The sequence below is a fragment of the Rana temporaria genome, chromosome 2 (assembly GCF_905171775.1).
Source record: "Rana temporaria chromosome 2, aRanTem1.1, whole genome shotgun sequence".
NCBI lineage: Eukaryota > Metazoa > Chordata > Amphibia > Anura > Ranidae > Rana > Rana temporaria.
In genome coordinates this window covers 254774863-254798942 of record NC_053490.1, presented here as the reverse complement: position 1 = coordinate 254798942, position 24080 = coordinate 254774863, and the positions used below count along the sequence as shown (strand labels likewise).

The 24080-nt window shown below is 45.6% G+C and overlaps 1 protein-coding gene across 1 annotated transcript in view; it reads right to left on the bottom strand.

The window, feature by feature from the left end:
• LOC120926663 (multidrug and toxin extrusion protein 2-like) overlaps positions 1-24080 on the bottom strand; it is a 243587-nt gene that overhangs the window by 81063 nt on the left and 138444 nt on the right. Inside the window, exon 11 of the mRNA XM_040336787.1 lies at positions 20179-20287. Coding sequence (XP_040192721.1) covers positions 20179-20287 — 109 coding nt within the window. The remainder of the gene's footprint in view (positions 1-20178; positions 20288-24080) is intronic.

The following is a 24080-nucleotide window of genomic DNA, read 5'->3' as shown; positions in this document are numbered from 1 at the left end:
GGGTGTTCACACCCATGCGATCCGATTCATGTCCGAACTGTCAGTACCCACTGCGATATGCAAACTGAAATGGGGGTGTCATTAACATTGTATTGACATTGTATTGACACCCAGCAGTTTGCATATGGCAGTGTGAACTGCCCTTCGAGTCAGGTACTATGCAGGAACCCGCAGTGGATTTGCAGGGTTCACGCATCGCACAAGTGTGAACCAAGCCTGACAACAGTTTTGCCAGACAGGATGTAGAGAGAACTGTAACATGGACACAGACAACAATGAAAAGCTGACAGGAGTTCTAGCCTCCACTTGTTTTACTATAAAATGGATTTGGATTTCTTTCTTTGACCTTGTTTCAGATTTTCACTTACTTCTTGTCTGCAAAAACTGTTATTACCAGGACAGGAATTGGAGGGAAATCCCAACAAGAGTTCCAGATAGCAGTAAAACCTGACAGGCATTTTAATTCTTACCCACTCAATTTTCTGGCCGGAGCATTTTTAGTTAGAGTATGGCACCCCAATTTCCAATAGCAAGGTGATTTTAATAAGATATTATCAAGATTGGGAAACAAACTGCTACAGGTTTAATGTGGCACTTGCAGCAGTTTCCCAAACCAATCTGCCATGGTCCAATGCCAGACTTTGAGGGGAAAGTTCTGATGCTCCCAAATAGGGGTTTATTTACTATAGTGCGAATTTCCAAATGCACGAATAAATAGTGGAAAATGGGAAAAACAGGCAAATTAACGTAAAAATGGAATTCACTATAGCGCGTGGGAAAAATGTGTAAAAAAAATCGAATTCACTATAGGTCACAGACAACAGAGACGGTCTAAATCAGTAGTCGTGATCAAAACACAGGAAATGCCAATATAAATAATGTTTAGAGCATGATAGGATAGCCCAAATGATTCTTAAATATGTGGTATATTGTTCAAAGATAATATGCGTTTAAACTGCTGAAAAAATGTATGTATAAACTGAAATATTGAAAGTCTGAGAAAAGCTGCCGAAAAAAAGGACAAGCGTGCCCCACGGCCATGTGCTGAGGATGCAATGTGTTCACGACCAGCATTGTTGGCTGTAGACACAGTTTTCTTGCCCTCTTTTAGTGGCCTGTGAACAACTGCCTCTCCTTGGTGGCCTTACAGACATACTGTACAATTAGATTAGCAAAACACTGCTGTCTTAAGTTTACTAGAAATAGTACACCAGGAATGGCCTGCAGTCAGGTATAGGCTTGGCTAGACTAGAATGCTGTGGAGATATATATATATATATTAAATGCACTCCAGCTCACTGAGTCACCTGCCTGCCTGAAATTGTCTTTGAACACGTACACCAGGAATGGCCTACTGTCAGGTATAGGCTTGACCAGACTAGAATGCAGTGGATATATATGTAGGATAGGGTGACCAGACATCCCCGGTTTCAGGGGACAGTCCCCTGATTGAGGACACTGTCCCCAGACAAAGTCTGTCCCCAGTTGCTCCCCATGTTGGATTTGAACAGGGACTGGGGCAGTTTCAAAGACAGTCAGTGCAGAATAAAAAAAAAAAAAATCAGAATTACACACCCCCGCTCCGCCGCGCCTAGTAGCTTAGGGGGTGGATTTTTTTCCATTATCTGTGCCCCTTTCTGATGATCATGTGCTGGTCAGAATGGAGTGAATATTTCTTTAGTTTCGGGTGCATGCCCATACATTCCTGCTCGCATGTTCTTCTGCCTTGGCTCATGTCTCGGCCAGCCGCCTGCCTGTTTATCTCCTTGCCTTCCCTGGCGGAGTGATCTTCCTCTGCTCCCCACCCAGTAGTAGCTGGGGCCCGGAGAGTGAGACTTGACAGGCTGTGAGGGGGGCAGTGGCGGGCCGAGAGTCGCTGATTGCCGCCATTACTAGTAAAAAAAAAAATATGTCCCCTGATTTCATTTAAAAAATCTGTAGATTACGGGAATATTTACTAGTACATCTTCTCTATATATGCCCCAGATGTTTAATTAACGGCCAATTGCTTTATTTATGCTTGCAGCTCCAAAGTGCCTGTAATTACTGCCAGGCTAACCAGGAGTTATAGAAAAAGAAAGTAGGATAAGATTTGAGAAGAAAAGATAGAGAGAAATAGAAAGGAAAGGATAAAAACAAATTAAAAAACGATCTTTAATATAGCTCCATCAGGTTCTATACAGTCCTCGCACCCACACAAGGGGTGATTACCACTTCACCCTTTGATCCAACCGGACCCTCATAATTAGGATAGATTAGTAAGACTACATCTATCCCCGGTTCTTTCCCCCCACATCCTACCCCTCTGCTTCCATCCCCTTACCCCCACTCTCCCTTGTGTTTTTTTTTTTTTCTTTGTCTCTCAGACAACCAAGCTAGATATTCACAAGTCAACAAAATGCCTCCTGACAAAGCTCACTCTGTTCCTTTATCGCTTAAAATATCATCCATAAATGCAAAAGGGCTCAACATCCCTGAAAAAAGAACTAAACTTATCAACTAATTTTCCAGACGAAAAGCCAACATCATTCTTATACAGGAAACCCACTTTAAATCTGATAAGATTCCAACAATAAGAGATAAAAGATTTCCAACTTCATTCCACGCTACCAATCCGATAGGTAAGACAAAAGGCGTTTCGGTATTGATATCCAGACGGACTCCATTCCAAATTGTGGACACTTTGATTGACCCCGAAGGTCGATATATTTTTCTGAAAGGGAAGCTGAATCAGCACCCCATTACTATCGCCAATGTCTATGCCCCAAACGTGAGGCAGGTAGCCTTCTTCCGCAAAATCAAAGATCTCTTAACAACGTTTGCCTCAGGAACCCTTATTTTTGGAGGGGATTTTAACACTCCTTTAAATCCTCTTATAGATACCTCAAACGGTTCATCGAGTTTACCATTCAGGGCCATAAAACAAATCAAGATTCAATTTAAAGACCTCATGCTTCATGACACATGGAGAATCCTGAACCCTCAGACTAAGGACTACACATACTTCTCCAATATACACCAAAAATATTCCAGAATTGACTACCTCCTCCTCTCACAGCCTGACCTTCCACTTCTGACGGACTCAATAATTAAACCTATGACTTTCTCAGATCATCACCCAGTAACCATGACTCTGACTTTCCCAGAAAAGAACAACATAACTAAGACCTGGAGACTCAACACGGCGGTACTGAAAAACCCCTCTGACACATTAGAGTTTAAGGAGACATTAAAAGATTATTTTTTGCGCAACTAAAATGACGATACTTCACTGACTACACAATGGGAAGCTCACAAATGTGTCATAAGGGGAGAGTTTATTAAAAAAATTACCAGCATAAAAAAAGAACAACAATCCAAAATAAGATCCCTGTTAGAACGCATTCACCAGCTAGAACTCACGCACAAGCGAACCTTGGCAATCTCTACACTCGACGAGCACTCCTGCCTGAGGAGCTTAACATGAAAATTAAAAGACAGTATATATTGAGACACAAGATATACTACGAGCAAGGAAATAAATGCGGCAGATTACTTGCAAAAGCAGTTCAAAACAAGAAAACCGCTCACAAATTTCAGGGAATGCTGCAAAAGAACTAGAAAATCCCATCTCAGGCCCAAAATTCGACAGAGCTATCAAAGAAATGAAGATAGGCAAGGCCCCATGCCCGGACGGCCTACCCTTACAATACTATAAAACTTTCACCGAAATACTGAAACCGAGGTTCTTAAAGACGTTCCAATCTCTTCAATCAGAACAACACCCCCCCAAACAACTTTTAGAAGCACATATTACGGTGATACCCAAAGAAGGTAAAGACGCGACCCAGGTTACCAATTACAGGCCTATCTCCTTAATAAACGTAGACGTGAAAATCTACGATAAAATCCTTGCAAATAGGATCCTCCCCTTATTAACTTCTTTGGTTTCCTTAGATCAAGTGGGATTTATCCCGGGTAGGGAGGGTCCCGATAATACAATAAAAGCTCTTAACATAAACCATTGGCTAACCTCTAAGCGGAAACAAGGCTTCTTCTTGTCCCTAGACGCCGAAAAGGCGTTCGATAGAGTGGCCTGGGATTTTATCGATGCAGTACTAAAACATATAGTTTTTTTGCCCCAAATGATTTATGACACGCTCAGATTCAAAGAGAGCAAGGCGCACATTATGCCGCCGTAGAGCAAACACCGTACGCCACACTAACTTAGCGCGGAGAGGCAAGCATTGCATTCAGCAAGCCAGTGCTCCCAACGCTGCGCCAGAGTGGCGTAGGTTTCGAAGGAGCACGCCGACGTAGGTGGAAGTGGGCGTGACCCCATGCAAATGATGGGTCGAGCGCCAGACAGGTACGTATTATGAACTGCGCATGCGCCGTGACGTGAACGCATACACAGCACCCCCCTGCGCCTGCTCACAACCACGCCGGCACAACTGCCTAAGCTACGTCGGATCACCACGAACGCCGTGAACATAACGTACGCCCAGCCAGACACACGTCCAACGCACAATACGCCGGCTTGTGTTCCCTGGTGCAGACCTGTGCATGTCTGTTGCCGGGTTGCACCTAATTTTTGGGGAATAACTTTACGCCGGACGTACAACTTACGCGCATCTCGCGTAGCATGCGCCGGGCACACGCACGTTTGTGAATCAGCGTATTTCCCTCATTTTCATGTTTGAATGGCTAATCAATGGGAGCAGCACCATGCGCCCAGCCCATATGTGCGCCCACCCTACGCCGGCGTGTGCAAGCTACGTCAGCGGGGTGTAGCCTGTTTTTAGGCGCATGTGGGTTCGTGGGTCTGCCGCACACATACGCCGGCGCATATTGGCACTTACGTCGGTGTAATGTGTTATACGTCGGCGTAAGTGCTTTGTGAATCTGGGCTTTCCTTTCTATGTAATGCTCCACCCGTCTTCCTGAGTTTTGTACGTCCTGTGTAATGGAGACAGCTAACAGGCCACATGTAACATGGACACATGTATTCTACATAGTAAGTTACAGACAATATCATCTTTTGACCGCATAAGTACCACAACCTATTCATCTCTGTACACATATCCTGTACACATATTCTGTCATCTGGTTTCTGCATTAAAGCACCTCTGCAAATAGAATCGGTGAGGTTGTCCTCAATGATTGTATCTGCTTATACAGGCCAGGCATAGAGGTCTCACAAGGGATAGATCGCTTCACAACACTCAGAGTCAGAATAGTCAAAATATGTATAGAATCCTACAGCCTGTTGTGTATTTGTGTGTGCTTATCTGCAATCAAGCTTAGTCAAAAGATGTATAGAATTCCTACAGCCTGCTGTGTATATGTGTGTGCCTGACCTGCAATTGAGCTCAGTGCCATCCGCCATCTTTTGAAAGCACATGGTCGCACAAGCTTACTGCACCTCATGTGAATGTTAAAAACTCTCTACATACTGTGTTACCCCACCTGTCTAAGCTGCTGTTCGTCTTCTTAAAGAGACAGTACATTTTTTCACAAAACCGTGAAAAATGTCAAGACAAGACTCTGAGCACTTTTTTGTGGCGGAATAAATGCAGATTCATCATACCACTGAACCCGCAGATGTACAGGGAGCAGATTCTGCAGATATTGCCGAACAGTTTTTAAGACCCAAACGTACAATAAATCCGACACAAACTCAGAGAAAACGATGAAACCACTAGAGATGAGTTCTCCAGCAATCTGTCAGACTTATGGGACATAACTTCACACTGCATGTCAGTTTTGTCACACTTTAATGATCAACCAGCTGAACTAAGAGACTCTATAGATCGCTTATCTGTCGCGTATGAACTCTACCAGCGGCTGTTTGCAAAATACACAGCTTTCTTGCAGGACTGTAATATAGAGAACTCTTCAGCAGAACAGACTACCTGGGTATCAGGGCTCTCTTAGTGCAAAATGCTCAGTATAAGGCAGAACTCCACATTGCTCATCTGCAGGAGACCACAGATCTCACAGATTAACATCAACCAAGCACACTGCACGTTCTTCTAGATCTTCTCGCTCCAGAAGTTCAACATTAAGCAATAAGATAATAGAGGCCCGTGCTGATGCGGAATCATAAAGAGTGCAAACCTCAGCAAGCAGCTTACCAAGCAGAGATGAACGCTCAACAAGCAGAGATGAAAGCTCAAAAAGCAGCTCAACAAGCAGAGATGGAAGCTCAACAAGCAAAGGCAGATTCCCAAATAAAGATTCTGAAAATGGAAAGGGAGGAAGCAGCTGCCCTAGCAAGGTGATGGTCACATTAAAGATTAAAGTTGAGAAGTGGGAGGGGGTGTTCTGCTGTCGGAAATGACATCTTACATTAAAGTGAGAAGTGGGGGGTGCTGACTTCTTACCTCTTCTCCCATGCAGCCAGCGAGTTGAGAAGCGATGTGAGGGGGGTCGAAAATGACTTCTCATCAGGCGGGGCCTCTAGTAATTTGGGGGGGCCTCCGCATCTTTGTGAGGCCCTAAGCGGCTTGCATAGTGAGCCTATAGGGCGGATCGACCCTGCTAAGAGTCCTCGAACAAGCGATGGGAGAAAGTGCTAACTCAAACTGTTTCATCCCAGTGGAACTGCAAGACCCAGTTGAACGCACCAGTGAATATGTACTAAAGCATAATGTTTGCAATGATACAGAGTCATCTCCTGTACGTCCTACTAACAACACTGTTCTGACTCTCAACACAAAGACCTGGACACTGCTCATGGTGTCAATCCAGTGGTGTCTAAACTGCTATAGGGCCTGCAAGAGAAATGGGCACAAAAGGGCTCAAAGTACAAAAGAGACTATAACGTATCTTTTTCTCCATTCGCATATTTTTGCAGGTTCATCAGTGATCGAGCCTGGATGAGAAACAATCCCAGCTTCAGCTTCAGTGAACCCAGCATCCCCATCAAGGTATGATAACACAGCAGCTAAACGTAGAGACTTTAATAGAGCAATATCTGTTAAAAGGACAGACATCACACCACCCGTATCCTCTCCTGCTCACCACAGCGATTCGGGTGACAGAGATAAAGACCCTAATCGTCAGTGCCCTATTCACAAGAAGCCTTACCCACTAAAGAAATGTTGTGGGCTTAGGGCAAAGATGTTACAAGAGTGCAGGAAGATTCTTCAGAAACTTGGAATATGCTACATGTGCTGTGCTTGTTATGGACATTTTGCTGAAGACTGTAAAGTTGTCATCAAGTGCACAGAATGCAGTAGTGACAGACATGTTACAGCTATGCATCCGGGCCCACCCTTAGACAATTCACAGCAACCTTTAACCTCCAGCCCTGTCTCAAATCATGGCGGGGGCAACAAGGTCATGCTCCAGCCACAACCTCAGCTAATGTTTCCTCTTCATGCACAGAAGTTTGTGGAGAAGGCTTAGATCACAAAGGCTGTGCTAAGATATGCCTAGTCAAGATATACTTAAAGGGCTAGCCTGAGAAAGCTATTAGGATGTATGCCATAATAGATAAACAGAGCAACAGATCCCTGGTTAAGCCTAAATTCTTTGAGATCTTTGGTATAGATGGACATGCATCACCGTATACTCTCATAACCTGTTCTGGTGGTGAAGAGACTTTCTGCAGAAGGGCCAATGGGTTCATGGTCTCTCATATCAATAAGGGAGAGGGCATACCCCTACCAACATTAGTTGAGTGTGACCAGATACCAGACGAAAGGAAAGAAATTCCTACTCCAGAAGCTGCATATCACCATCCTCACTTAAGGCACCTTGTTAATGAGATTCATGTAAAGGACATGAATGCTGAAATCCTTGTCTTGCTAGAAAGAGACATTCTCAGAGTACATAAGGTATGCAAGCAGTGCAATGGACCTGATAATGCCCCCTACGCACAAAAACGTGCCCATTAATATGCCTCCAATGCTCTGTTCTATCAGCAGATGTATTGGGGACAGTAAAAGAAGGAGAGGATCAAAGAAGACAGGATCAAACAGCCTTTTTACTCAATGCAGGGGATTAACCCCTTAGGTTCCACAGTGAGTATAACAAGCATTATTTACTGCAAATACAGACTGATTTTACTATTGCAGGTTTAGTAACACTTTAAGAAAGTGCTCAATAGGGATGGGCGAACAGTTCAGCCCAAGCATGTGTTCGGGTCGAACATTTACTTGTTTGGCCATTAGCCGAACACCCAAATTTGCAGGATGTTTGCCAGGTGTTTGCCCTGAAGAAAACACTGCAATGCACTGAGCGCTGCACAGTGCATTCTGCGCCCTGATTGGGCAAAGCTTTGCCCAGTTAGGGCGCAGTGTAAGCTGGTTGTTAAGGAGGGGAGCGGGAAGCCGGCCATGGCATCCTTAACAACCAATGAGTCATTAGCTGTCAATGGTTTCCCCGCTGACAGCTAAGTAAAAACAAAACAGTGTCGGTAAAAAAAAAAGGAAAAAAAACGGCATGGGGTCCCCCAGTCCATACCAGGCCCTTATCCAAGCATGCAGCCTGGCAGGTCAGGAAAGGGGACGAGCGAGTGCCCCACCCCTCCTGAACCATACCAGGCCACATACTCTCTACATAAGGGAGTGGGCGCTTTGGCGCAAGGGAGCTCTGCCCCCCCCCCACTTCAAACCACCTTGTCCCCATGTTGATGAGGACAAGGGCTTCTTTTCGACAACCCTGGGCTGTGGTTATCTGGGTCTGTGGGTGGGGGGCTTATAGGAATCTGGAAGCCCCCTTTAACAAGATTCCGCCCTCTCTATGTGAATGGGTATCAGGTACATCGAGGCGATGTACCCGATGTAAGGGGGGGATGTACCTCCTTGTTAAAGGGGGCTTCCAGATTCCAATAAGCCCCACACCCACAGCCCCCGACAACCACAGCCAAATGTTGTCTGGAAGAGGCCCTTGTCCCCACCAACATGGGAACAAGGTGCTTTGGGGTGGGATGCTTTGTTGAGGGCATGTGGCCTAGTATGGTTCAAGAGTGGGGGCTCGCTCGTTCCTTCCCCTTTCCTGACCTACTGGGCTGCATGCTCAGATAAGGGTCTAGTATGGTTTTTGGGGGGACCCCACGATTTTTTTGGGCTTGGAGTTTCCCTTAAAATTCATACCAGACCCAAAGAGCCTCGTATGGACTGGGGGGGACCCCATGCTGTTTTTTTCTTTATTTTTTCAATAGCCAGGTGCCAGCAATTGTCCGCGAGTCATCTTAAATGGGATTTGACTATTTTTTTTTATGTCACATAAAATATTTAAAGGATTTTTTTCATTTTTATTTTTGCACTTTAAGCATAGTTAACCGCTTGCCGACCAGTTCATGCAGATATACTGTGGCTGGTTGGCAGCGCTGCACGATTCCCTGTACCTGTACGATGGCTTGCGCAGGCGCCGTTGCGGGCGGCACGCTCTCGCACACACTGTACCTGTATGGCAGCTTGTTCAGGTGCAGATGCGGGCAGACTCAATGTCTGCCGGCAACACGCAATCACCTAGTACCGAGGCAGAACAGGGATCTGCCAGTTTAAACAAGCAGATCTCCATTCTGACAGGAGACATGACAGAGATCTGTTCCCAGTGATCGGTGACAGTGATCTCTGTCATGTCCTAGTGAGCCCATCCCCCTTACAGTTAGAACATACCTAGGGAACACACTTAACCCCTTCCCTGCCAGTGTAATTTATACATTGATCAGTGCATTTTTATAGCACTGATCAATGTAATAATGTCACTGGTCCCCAAAAAGTGTAATTTGGGGTCAGATTTATCCGCCGCAATGTTGCAGTCCTGCTAAAAAATCGCCGCCATTACTAGTAGAAATAATAAAAAAAAAAAATAAGTACCTAAATCTATCCCATAGTTTGTAGACAATGGCCCAGATTCAGGTAGATTTGCCCATTACTTACACATGAGCTGCTCAACTGAATTTCTCTGCGCTGGGGCAATTTTGCCAAATTGCCACCTGATTCAGGAATCGTTTGTTCATTTAATTTGCTCCTGTTTAAGGCAAAGCTGAGGGCGCAAGGCCGCGCAAGTCAAAGTGGGTGTGCCCCTATGTAAATGAGGATTTTTCGGCTCAGCAGAGGTTTGCGCCGGGCGCGCGCATGCGCAGTTAGAGCTCTGCCGTCTGCGCATGCGTCAAACTGCGCCTAGCATACTTTCAGGGCAAATCCTGCTCAGCTGCTTGCACTGAGCAAATAAATAGGAGCAGACTTGCGCAGGTTCTTTGCTGAATTTCATCCTGCTTTTTCCTACCCCCCCTGAGCAAGGAAATTCAGCCCATTTTGAAGAGATGGCACCTCCCAAAGGAACTAAAAAAAGAAAGGCAAACTTCGTGGCTGCGGAGATGGACATCCTAATTGCTGCACTCCAGCAACATAAAGAACTCCTATATGGTGCCCAGCGGGCAAACACCACCGTTGCCCAAAGGAGGGCTATCTTTGAAGCCATAGCCCTGGAAATCAATGCCCTGGGTAATGAAGATCGTTCCTGGGATGACATTAAAAAAAAACTGAATGATATGAGGCGCAGGGTCCGGGATAAACTGGCTCTTATCCGAAAACATACCGGTGGCACGGGAGGTGGACCGCGATGTAAAATCCGCCTAAATCATGAGGAGGAGCTTATTGCCCAAACTTTTGTGCAGGAGCAGGTGGAGGGACTTGCAGGGTACGACTCCACTGTTGGGAACTTGGGGACTGGTAAGTTATTTTTGTTTCATATCTGCTGTGCATCATGGGAGGGGGTAGAAGTGAACATATTTGTGGGTAGAAGTGAAGATGGAACTATTATTTTTGTTTCATATCTGCTGTGCATCATGGGAGGGGGTAGAAGTGAACATGTGAGCAGTGTGTTGCACCAGCAAAATATTTCGTTTTGGTGTCATCCACAGGTGGTGATGAGGATGATGAAGCTGGGCCGTCTTCGGCTGCGGGGCGACCCACGCCATCCATACCTGAGCCAGGGGTCCAGTCAGGCCCCATGGACATTATGGCAATGCTGGTCCAGGAGGAGATCCTACCGGGGCCAAGTATGGTGGAGGAAGTTGTTTTGGAGGAGGATTCCTTTTTCCTCATCCAGGAGGACTCTGGCTCCCTCCAGGAGGATACCACCATCCCTGAGCAACCCACCACCCCCCCCGCCCAGCACGTCATCCCCCTCCAGGGCAGGCCCCTCCAGGGCAAGCCCCTCCATTGTGGACCCCTCCCCTTCTCCCTCTGTCCGTGCCAGAGCCTCTCCTCCCAGGAAGGCTCTGTCCAAAACAAGGCATATATCCTCCAGCCTCCGTGACGGTCTGCTGGAGGAGCAGGCCCTGCAGACCCGCCATATAGGGGCCATGGTGGGAGATGTTCGACGTCTGGCGGACAGCATGGCATCCACCTCCACCTCTGTGCAGCATGCCCTCACCCTGCATGCAGACCGGGACAAACATGTCTCACAGAGCCTGGCGGAAATAAGTGGCAACTCCAAGGCCATAGTCACCTGCTTGGTGGCTCAGGAGAACGCCCCTGCTTTATTAAGCAGGATGGCAGCTGCGGTGGAGGCCAACACCGCTGCTGTGCAGGCCAACACCGCTGCAGTGCGGGAGGAGGGGAGAGTTACCCGCCGTCATCAGCGGGATACCACCACCCGCCAAATGCGGATGTTGGCCCAGACCAACACCATCCTCGCCCGCCTGGCCAACGCCATGGAGGGCATGCAGCCACCACCTGCGAGGAGTCTGGAAGTAGGGGTTGATGCTCCTCCCCCCCCTCCATCCCCACCCCATGCCTCCTCCGCACCACGGAGATTGAGGAGCCAGAGCCGGGGCACCCTTGGCCCAAAGAAGAAATCAAAAAAAGGATATAATTTCTACAATTATTATATGCTCAGAATATGAGTTTTTTATTTTTTTTTATATATGCTCAGAATATGAGTTTTTTATTTTTTTTATATATGCTCAGAATATGAGTTATTTTTTTTTTATATATGCTCAGAATATGAGTTATTTTTTTTTTTATATATATGCTCAGAATATGAGCTTTTATATTTATTTGTAGTCCCTACACACGGTGAGGAGTGTATACTACAGTGTGACTGGTGTGTGAATGGGGGGGGGTGGCACTCCTGCTGGAAAAGGGGTGTCACCCTCTGCCATGTGAAAGGTGTATGAATGGACAGCAACATAATTGGAGCCTTGACGCGGCGTTGCTGCTCCCTAATACCATGGGGTATTGTTGGGTCTAATCCAATTTGGGGTGCATGTGTCGTGTGTGTGCTAGGGACTACAGTGGTGTGCATACATGCATTATACTTGTGACAAGATCAGGGTGTGTTTAATGTGCAAAGAGACGTTCCACAAGACCATTCCGGATTGCTCTTCCCTCAGAAGATCCGGTAGTGTTTCTTGGGGGGGGGGTTGCGTGGTTCGGGGGTAAGGTCATTGCGTATCTCAATGTGCATGCCCCTTCTCTCAGCAAAATTGTGGAGAATACAACATGCCCCGATGATTTGGCACACAAAGTTGGGTGAATACAACAGGGTCCCCCCTGATTTATCCAGACATCTGAATCGAGATTTAAGGATGCCAAATGTGCGCTCCACCACCGCACGGGTAAGTGCATGGGCTTCGTTAAATCTTTCCTCTCCTGGTGTTTGAGGGTTACGAAATGGGGTCATCATGTGAGGTCCCAGGGCATATGCAGAGTCACCTGGAAGGGAAAAGACAGGAGGATGTTAGTCGTGCATGTGCCCCGTGTGATGTCTGCATCATGGGGGGGGGGGCAGTCATACCTGACACCCATGTCACTCACCAATCAGCCAGCTGTCTCCATACATGTTCTGGTCAAACTCGGTTGGGATGGGGCTGTGTCGGTAAATAAAACTGTCATGGCTTGACCCTGGGTGTTTGGCACGGACATGCCATATGAGGCCATGTGCATCCACAATCACCTGCACATTTATCGAATGCCAATGCTTCCTGTTGCAGTAGATATGCTCGAGGAGCCGGGGGGGGGGGGCGTAGTGCCACATGGGTACAATCTATTGCACCCACAGTGCGTGGGAATCTGGCTATATCATAAAAATCACTGATTGCCTTCTGCCGCAGGTCAGCCGTGGTTGGTTTGATAAATTGTGTGCCCATGCATCTGAGTATTGCAGGGATCACTTGGTGCACACACCTGCTCATGCTGGATTGGGACATCCCCGCCACCATTCCACCTGTGCGCTGAAATGAGCCACTTGCCAAAAAATGAAGGGTTGCCACTACCTTCACCAGTGGCTGCACTGCCTGTCCCCGATGGGTCGGGCTGCTGATGTCATCCTGCAGGATTGTTACCAACTCAAGGATGACTTCAGGGCTGAAGCGAAACATGCGATACACCTCATTATCACTCATCTCAAAAAGGTTGTAGCGCCCTCTGTAAATCCTCTCCCGTGCCCTCCTACGAGTCGGCTCAGTCAATAGAATATCAAGAACCATAGCTGCCCCTGGCATGTTGGTGCACAGATGTAAGGTCCCGAAAATGTGGGTGCTCTGCTTGTTCAGCTCGTCTGTCTAGGTGCTGCTGAAGTTGCGCGCTCCTGCAGATGACATTTGGCCATCTTTTGCTAACTTGCCCCTGCTTTTAGCAGGAGCAAGTTTGCCCGGGAAAAAAGCTTGCGCGCTTCCAGCGCAAGATGCGCATCACACGCGCATGTTTCTGAATCATCGGCAGTACCTAATTTGCATATTCGCTGAGGGAATTCCATGAAGGCGCAACTTACACCCCGCGCAAAATTGCGCTATAATTGCGCCGGAGCAGCGAGGCTGCGTGCGCGTGAAAATGGCTGCATTTCAGGCTTAACTGGTTTACAGAATCAGCCGCAAATTTGCCTGGGAGCAAATCAGTACTTGCGCGGCGCAAATCACACTTGCTCCCGCGCAAGTGCTTCTTGAATCTGGGCCACTATGGGCTAGATTCAGATAGGTGAGCGTATCTTTAGATCCGCGTAACCTATCTGATTTACGTTACGCTGCCGTAAGTTTTTGAGGCAAGTGCTTTATTCAGAAAGCACTTGCCTGTAAACTTGCGGCGGCATATTGTAAATCCCCCGGAATTCAAATTCCGCGGCTAGGGGGCGTGTACAATTTAAATCAGGCGCGTCCCCGTGCCGAACAAACTGCGCATGCGCCGTCCATTAAATTTCCCAGCGTTCATTGCTCTAAATGACGTCGCTAGGACATCATTGGTTTCGACATGAACGTAAATTACGTCCATCCGTATTCGCGAACGACTTACGCAAACGACGTAAAGAATTCAAAATTCGACCCGGGAACGACGGCCATACTTAACATAGGATACGCCGCATATAGCAGGGGTAACTATACGCCGGAAAAAGCTGAACGCAAACAACATAAAAAAAAAGTGCTGGGCGGTCGTTCGTTTCTGAATCGGCGTAACTCCTTATTTGCATATTCCTCGAGTATACAAACGGAAGCGCCACTTAGTGGCCAGCGTGAGATTGCAGCCTAAGATCCGACGGTGTAAGTCACTTACACCTGTCGGATCTTAGGGAGATCTATGCGTAACCTGATTCTATGAATCAGGTGCATAGATACGACGGCCGGACTCAGAGATACGACGGCGTATCAGGAGATACGCCGTTGTATCTTCTTTCTGAATCCGGGCCTATAACTTTTGCGCAAACCAATCTGTATAAGCCTATTGCGATTTTTTTTACCAAAAATATGTGGAAGAATATATATCGGCCTAAGCTAATGAATAAATTAGTTTTTTTGTATATTTTTTGGGGATATGTATTATAGCAAAAAGTAAAAAAAATTGTCGCTCTTTGTTTATAGCGCAAAAAATAAAAACTGCAGAGGTGATCAAATGCCACCTAAAGAAAGCTCTATTTTTAGTAAAAAAAAAAGAATTTCAGATTGGATTGGGTACAGTGTCGCACGACCACGCAATTGTCAGTTAAAGCGACGTAGTGCCGTATCACAAAAAATGGCCGGGTAATTAAGGGGGCAAATCCTTTCGGGGCTGAAGTGGTTAAAATCACTGCTCCTGAAAAAAACGATTGTTTTTTAAAACAAAATGTTTTATTGATACATATAGGCATTGCCTAGACCCCATTACCCTTTTATGGCCAATTATTTGCATATAAGCCTTCAAAATGGGCACTTTTTATTTTTCCTGCTCCCATAGACTTCAAATAAGTTCGCCTTTTGGGTTACACCATTTCCCTTGTTCTGAAGTTCTGCTGCGAACCGAACAGGCGGGTGTTTCGACCCATCTATTGTGCTTAAGCGATTGTATCAGAGCGACGCGAGATTCGGCCTTGGCAGGAAGATATAAGAGAAAGCAACATATGTGTGCAGGTTCCATTAGCTGTACTGGGTTGGTATGATGCTGTACAGAAAGTTGGCAGTTAGGTTGTGTTTTTTGTCCTAATTTTAAGCCCTAATCTAAAAGAGGGCACGTTGTCATATAAATACATTCTCCATCTTTATATTCATAAATGATCATTTATATTCATGATCAGGTAGATGATAGGCACAGGCTTTTATAAGTACAAGCGAAACTTGAACACAGCACCAATTCATGATGGTGGTACAAAATGAACCACATTTTGGGAATCATCAAGGATTAATTTACACATAGTACTGCTGTGCAGCAACCTAGATGAAGTGTACTTTTGTACACTTTAAATAAAGTTTCTACATAAAACAAGGAAAAGGGAGCCGTGTGTGATCCGCTGAATTGTGCATCACACTGCAACCTACTGCAGACAGGAACAGATGGCTGTCAGAGAGGTAGACACTGTGTGAGTTCACCCTTAACCACTTGCTTACTGGGCACTTAAACCCCACCCCAATTTTCAGCTTTCAGCGCTGATGCACTTTGAATGACAATCATGCGGTCATACAACACTGCACCCAAATGACATTTTTATATTATTTTTCCCACAAATAGAGCTTTCTTTTGGTGGTATTTAATCACCTCTGCGTTTTTTTTTTTTTTGTTAAAAAAAGTTTAAAACAACGAATTAAAAAAAATTATGTTTTTTTATATTTTGCAAACAGGTGATTTTTCTCCTTCATTGATGTGCACTGATGAGGCTGCACTGATAGGCTGCACTGATGGGCACTGATGAGTTGCACTGATGGGCTACACTGATGGGCACCGATAAGGCGGCACAGGTGGGCACTGATAGGCGGCACTGATGGGCACTGATGGGTGGCACTGAAGGGCATTGATAAGTGGCACTAATAGGTGGCCCTGATAGGTGGCACTGATAGCTGGCAGTGATGGGCACTGATAGGTGGCAGTGACTGGTACTGTTGGGTAGCAATAATGGGCACTGATAGGTGGCACTGATGATTCACGGATTGGCACCACTGGTGGGCATTGATAGGTGGCACTTGTGGGCACTGGCATGTGGCAATGGCAGGTGTCACTGGCAGGGGGATTTGTTTGGCACAGATGAGGCAGAATTGCCTCTCTCTTCGGGACTGATGTCCCTTGCACATAAGCCGGTGATCAGCTTTTTTTCCCCTCACACTGTAAGCGTGAGGAGGGGAAAAAATGATTACCAAGCTTTTGTTAACATCACGTGATCAGCTGTCATTGGCTGACAGCTGATCACATGGTAAGGGGCTGGGATCACAGCGCGCACCCTGCAGGGGGCACGTGCAAATGGGAGGACATCTATTGACCGTCTTGTGGCCATCATTCGGCTATAGCACGGATCTCAAGAGGTTAAACTATGTTCACGTGAAAATACAAGAGCAAACACAAAAAAAATTAGAGTATACATGTGGACAGGGCCAGATTAAGAACATCATGGGCCTGGGGTGCTGAGGATTTTGGTGGGGCCTTTTAGGCTGCATTCACACCTCCGCGACAAGTTTTTACAAATCCTTCCTATTGCTTTGTATGGCCGAACGCCAATGCCGCCTGAAAAAAAGGGTCCGGGACTTTTTTTCATGCCGCAGGTGTACGGCGTCTATGAGATGTGAACCATCTCATAGACGGCAAATTCTCCCCTCCAGCGGCACGAGCGGCCGGCGTCGGGCGTTTTGTCGCGGAGGTGTGAATGGGGTGTAATAAATAATAAATAAATGCGTGGGAATGACATGAACGCAGCCCAGCCAAGGCAAGTGACCAAAGGCACAGAACCCAGAAGGAAGACCGGGTGAAGATGGAAGTGTCCAGGCCCCGCCTGATTCATCGCAGCACTGGAGGGCTCAGTCTGAAAATTTAAGTGTACACTAATGTGCTAATATGCTGTGCATACTTGTACGTTGTGGCATAACCTACCCCAGGGCCTCTAAAAAGTAGTAATGTCAGGAAAGTTTACTACCGCTTTATTATCACAGGATCCCAGGAGCCTCTCATGGGGCCCCCTACTGACCCGGTGGACGGTGGCCCTTGGGCAGTGCCTAAGTGCACAGTTGCCAACATTTAAAAAATATTTTCAGGGCCACTTTTTTATATAAGTGCTATATTTAGAGTAGCTGAGATCCCCGATGTTCCTCTATACATCATAGTAGTAATCACAAAATTAAAGTACTAATAATGGGGCAGAACAAATATGAGAACTGATATTTCCTTTAGTTGAACTAACAAAAGTGTGTCCATTCTAGAGCTGGTAACATTGAGGATATTCAGTATAATTTTAAAGAACTGTTTTTGTGGGTAAGCGACATAGGGGAGGAGTATGGACGGTATATAAGTCGGAAGTATGTGCAGGTGAGGGAGAGGAATGTGGAGGGTCCAACAGTGGGCACTATGTACAGGAGAGGAGTACAAAGGGTACGGAAAAAGGCACTATGTACAGGAGAGGAGTGTGAAGGGTATGACAATGGGCAATATGTACAGGAAGAGTGAGGGGGTATGACAGAGGGTAGTACGTACCAGAGAGAAGTGTGGAGGGTATGATGGGGGCAGTATGTACAGGAGAGGAGTGTGGAGGGTATGACAGTGGGCAGTATGTACAGGAGAGGAATGTAGACGGTATGATAGTGGGCTCTATGTATAGGAGAGGAGTGTGGAGGGTATGACAGTGAACACTATGTATAGGAGAGGAGTGTGGAGGGTATGACAGTGGGCACTATGTATAGGAGAGGAGTGTGGAGGGTATGACAGTGAGCAGTATGTACAGGAGAGGAGTGTGGAGGGTGCGACAGTGGGCACTAAGTACAGGAGAGAAGTGTATGACAGCAGGCACTATGTACAGGAGAGGAGTGTGAAGGGTATGACAGTGGGCGCTATGTATAGGAGAGGAGTGTGGAGAGTATGACAGTGGACACTATGTACAGGAGAGGAGTGTGGAGAGTATGACAGTGAGCACTATGTACAGGAGTGGAAGGATATTTAGGGACTGAGTAGTGGTTAAGCGGGTCATACATGGATTGAAATTACGCCAATTATTCAGAGACCAGCCATAGTCAATCTATGTATGGGCTAGCTGGTTTTACACAAGTCAATCTATTAATCAACTTGAGTACAACCAGCCTGTTTTTTTTTTTCTTAAAACAATCAGTGCTGCCAGCTAAAGTTAGCAACACTGATCATTGTACGCACTGGCAGAACACAATAACACTGCAGGAGTGATTCCCCCATCCACAGGTCAGCAGGTGAGAGGGTGTGTGGGGACAGGCTGGGGAGAGATACTAGTCAGTGGCTAGGTAGGCACTGGTAGTATCAGAGCCAGATACACACAGGTTACATACGCCACGAACAATAATTCTAGTACTAGACCTCCTCTGTAACTCTAAACATGTAACCTAAAAAAATGTAAAGCATCGCTTAGGATACCAAAAAAAATTGTGCTAACTTAACTAACTAACTGTTTTTTTAATGAATGAAACATTTTTTTCCAAAAAAACATGTTTGAAAAATTGCTGCGCAAATACCGTGCTAGAGCTGCACAATTAATCATTAAAAAAATTGTGATCTCGATTCAACCCCCCTGACGATCTTCAATGCAGAGTTTGCTGATTCTTTCATATAACAAGTGGAGAGATATTCAGCTGTCAAAAGAAAATATCTGGGCAGTCTGCCAAGTTTTTAACAGGAAACATTGTAACTGACACTTCCTTCTTAGATCAAAGGGATACACTTCTGTGTGTATAGAACAAATCTGGGCAGTCTGCGAAGTTTGTAAACAAAATGAAACATTGTAACTAACTAACATTGTAACTAAATTTAACCACTTAAAGTCCAACACTTGTTTCTTAAGTTAGAAAGCAATATTATTTGCTAGAAAATTACTTGGAACCGCCAAACATTATATATATTTTAGCAGAGACTCTAGGGAATACAATGGCTATTGCTGCAATATGTTATGTCACACTGCATTTTCCCACTTCAATGAATAATAAAAACCATTAAAAAAAAAACAGTGAAGTTAGCCCATTTTTTTTTTTTTTTTGTTTTAATGTGAAAGATGATGTTACGCCGCAACAATCGTCAGAGAATCGTGATCTATCTTCTAAGCAAAAAAATTGCAATTCTCATTTTAGCCAGAATCGTGCAGCTCTGTACCCTGCAACATAAAAAGTGCAAAGACCACCATAGAGTAATTTTCTAGCAAAAAACAAATGATGATTTTTACATGTAGTAGAGAAGTGTCAGAATTGGCCTGGGTGGCAAGGGGTTAATTACCATGACTAATATACAAATAATTATTATAAGCACTGTGATCCTATCAGGCTGCTGTAGTGTGTCAGCTTGTATTTATATTGGCCGCTCTGAATGTAGCTTCTGACAGGCTGTGCAAGCAGGCCCGTATCTCCGGAACCATAAATGATAGCCGTCCCATATTTTGACCAGTTGTGGGGTAGCTCTTCCTATGCCAACCCCCTAAATGTGGGGTTTCTGTGACCACTGGTCATCGAGCTACAACCCCCCAAATTCGATCTTAGAAAAAAAAAATTCTTACAAAAAAATTTTTTTTTTTTTTTGGGCAAATGGGCCTATCTTGAGAAAGGGGCCTGGAGCTGCAGCTCCATCAGCCCCTTGTTAATCCGGCCCTGCATGTGGAAACCAGAGAAAAGGAGAACTGAGAGTCATGTTCACGTATACCAGATATTTGCTTTTGTTTTATTAGAAAAAATAAATTGTCATCCACTATGTATTTCATCACAGATCAATGTAATGCATGCTACAGGGTATGCATTTTTTTTTACTTGTTTAATATTATGTAGCATTTATTTAGTGTACAAGATCCTACCTGTACAGTAGAGTGCAACTTTACAAGACTTTTTGGCTTGTTCGATGTCTCCATCTCCTAAAGCATTTCCAACCCTGATATTGGCAGCCATGCCAAATCCCATGGGAAACTGTAGAGGAACATATTATATAAATTAGAAAATTGGCCAAGACATCCCTAGTGTAGCACCCTCCTAGATAGGTTGTGAGTGTGGCCTACTCGTCCTGCACGTGGGAATACCTTTCACATTGAGTGTGATCACCAATGCCCGGGACCAGGCAGAGACTGTGGTCTGGGTTCAGATGCAAACGTTTTCCACGTTTCAGATGCAAAACGCAGCTAAAAACGCAGTACCGGCATTTTGCCGCAATTTCGTTTATAAGCGTTTTTAAAGGTGACTTATTTTTTTACATTACAAATCTCAAAAATGATGGCAAATGATGAAGAAACATTAAAAAATAAAAAATAAACTGTAATTGCTTGCATTGCATTGTGGACAATCCACAACTTGTGGCAGGTGACGTGACAAGTGGACAATTCACAACTTGTGGCAGGTGACATGGTCAGGTGAAATGGCAAGAGGACAATCCACAATTGTGGCCGGTGATGTGGCCAGGTGACGTGGCCAGGTGACGTGGCCAGGTGACGTGGCCAGTGGACAATCCACAACTTGTGGCAGGTGATGTGGCCAGGTGAATCTCTATAACCGAATAAAAACATAAACTGCGCTGAATGTATAAACACAGTGCCACCCAGTGGCTAATGTCAATATACTTCAAACGTGTATATAACTTAGATTAAGACATTTATAGATGCAAAACAGTGTCCTATAAATGAAACAATAATAATAAATAAACACGGTGAACATGAACACCTAGTGAAACTTGTGCAATAATAATTCAAATAAAAAGTCTATTCAAAGTGAACACGCAGGCCTAATTCTATGGTAATAGTGAAGTCCGTCAGTGACTAAATGGGTAATCTTCGGTGTGACTTAACCACTTAAGACCCGGACCAATATGCAGCTAAAGGACCCAAGGTGTTTTTACAATTTGGCACTGCGCTGCTTTAACTGGTAATTGTGCGGTCATGCAATGTTGTACCGAAACGAAATTTGCATCGTTTTCTTCCCACAAATAGAGCGTTCTTTTGATGGTATTTGATTGCCTCTGCGATTATTTTTTTTTGCGATATAAATGGAAAAAGACCGAAAATTTTGAAAAAAAAAGATTTTTCTTATAACAAAAGGTAAAAAATATTGAATAAACTAAATTTTAGTCAAACATTTAGGCCAAAATGTATTCAGCCACATGTCTTTAGTAAAAAAAAAATCGCAATAAACGTATATTTATTGGTTTTTGCAAAAGTTATAGCGTCTACAAACTAGGGTACATTTTCTGGAATTTATACAGCTTTTATTTTATGACTACCTATCACAATTCTTGAGGTGCTAAAATGTCAGGGCAGTACAAAAAACCCCCAAATGACCCCATTTTGGAAAGTAGACACCCCAATGAAACTGCTGAGAGGCATGTTGATTCCATTAAATATTTTTTTTGTCCCAAGTGATTGAATAATGACAAGCAGGAGATTGCTGGGCTAAGTATTAGGTGGTCAAGGGTGTTGCTCCTTAACAGAGACATTGTCAATTTGCCCCTCTTCAGGCAGGAGCACACACCCTTCTCCTGACCTTACAGGATTGAGTCTGAAAGAGTGACTCCTCCCCAGGGCTAGAACTGCATCCAGTAGTAATCGGCGCACGTTACCTAGTAGTAGGACGTGTGGCTCCTGGATACAGACAGGCAGGGCTTCCACCCCCAGCCAGCCTCCAGCTTTCGCTCCAGGACCTGCCATCTGCCTTCCCCTGGCTCCCTTTTTTCCTCCGCAAGGCAGCAAAAGGTAAGCCCCTGGCACAGGGCTATTTTCCACCTCCCCAAGTTCCGTTGGCGGCCGTCCTTTTCAAGACAAGCCGCGGCGGCTACCCTCACGCTACCTCGTGGAACCAATCGGCGGCCGCGATTTTAGGAAAGACCGCGGCTTCACCTGCGGCCTAGCGGCTCGCCGCACTTCTCCCCCAGTAATCCCCATAAAAACCTTCTTAAACAGGACACAACGTTCCCCCCCCCACCCCCTAACCATCACAAGCCATTCCTGAGCAGCCTCCGCCCTGCACGATCCAGCTTCCCAGCCGCAAACCCCCCGGCTGGGACACCGATCCCTCAACGAGCGGCCATTTTGGTACACCCCTGGAATTTGGGGTATCCCCACCACTAACCCTCCTCCTAACCCACTACCCAATAGCTGCCAATTGGGTCCCCCCCTCCCAATTCTCCCCCTAATGGTCACCACCACAGTTTTGTTCAGCATTTGATCCAGGGATACGTCCGATCGCCCCCAGGGGGTCAGGAAGGAATTTTTTCCCCTGCCACAGCACATTGGCATAGCACGGACAGGGTTTTTTTGCCTTCCTCTGGACCAAACAGGGAGGTTTACGATTCAACTAATCATCCCCCCATCATTACCGAAACCCCCCCCCCTGTCTGACATATGCCCCCAACACGGTAGCGACTATGACTAATTTGAAATACTCGGCAGCAAACATTCGGGGACAAAAGCCGTTTGCCTCAATATTCCCGGTCGCTATCAAAAAAGCCTTAAAGACTGAACGACTGTTTAGAATCGATCGACGATCGACAGTCAAACACCACATCCCCTTATCCCAACCAAAGCGCATATCATGCGCTCTGGCCAACACAAGATCGGCAGTAAGACACCGACATGATCTCATCCTACAATGTGATTTAGACTGCCTCTTTATTACAGAAAGCTGGCTTACAGCCGACTGTAACACCATTCTTGGTGAACTGGTGCCAGAAAATTATCGCATCATAAAGGAAAATAGAGTGGGGCAAAGAGGAGGAGGCCTGGCGGTGATCCACAAGACTCACCTCGTGATCACTAAACCAGTCCTTCAAAACCCACTTCCATTCATGGAAACCCTCTCTCTACAACTTCAAACAAATCCACAGGAGACCACTCACATTCTACTCTGCTATAGACCACCGGGTCTAAAATCGCAGCTTCTCTCATCTTTAACAGAGTTCATCTCCACTTATACCCTAAACAGCAAACATCTTTTGCTGCTTGGGGATTTCAACCTGTGGGCCAACTCCTCACAGGATCCCGTGGCCGACGCTTGCATTAACCACCTGGAAGGACTAGGGCTGCAGCAGCTAGTATGTGGGCCCACACATGCTTCTGGTCACACGCTCGATCTATTTTCAGACAAGATCTGGAAATAAAAATCCTCAAAAATGAGCCGTTACCATGGACAGACCACCATGTAATCAAATTCATTATTATCAAAAATGCCCCCTCAATAAAAACATCAAAACCAGTGACAACGCACTGGACGAGATCCCAGAAGAAGCTCCATTCGGAGCTCTTCAAAACAACATTAGGGAACAAAATAAAAACAATCCAACTACATCAAACAGCCACAGAAACCCTGGATGCTATCAACACGGCCCTACTACAGTCAGCCGACTTAGTAGCGCCAAAACGCAAAACTTGAATCCGGAAAAACAACTCCAGCTGTTTTAATGACCAGCTGTCGTTGCTGAAGCAAGAACGCCGAAGAGCGGAAGCCGCCTGGAAAAGAAGCTCGTCAGAGGAAAACCACGCCATCTACAAGCTAATAACAAAAAAATACCACAAAGAAATCTTCAGAGCCAAAAAAAAAACACTTTTCCAATGCCATCACAAATGCCCTAAACCGCCCCCGCGAACTCTTCAAGCTTGTCACCCAGACCATGAATCCAGTCTGTCTTGAAGTCCCCAATTCTGATACCCAAGAATTTTGCAATGAATTATCGGATTATTTAATTAACAAAATTAAAAGAATCCGTGAAAGCATTCGGCAA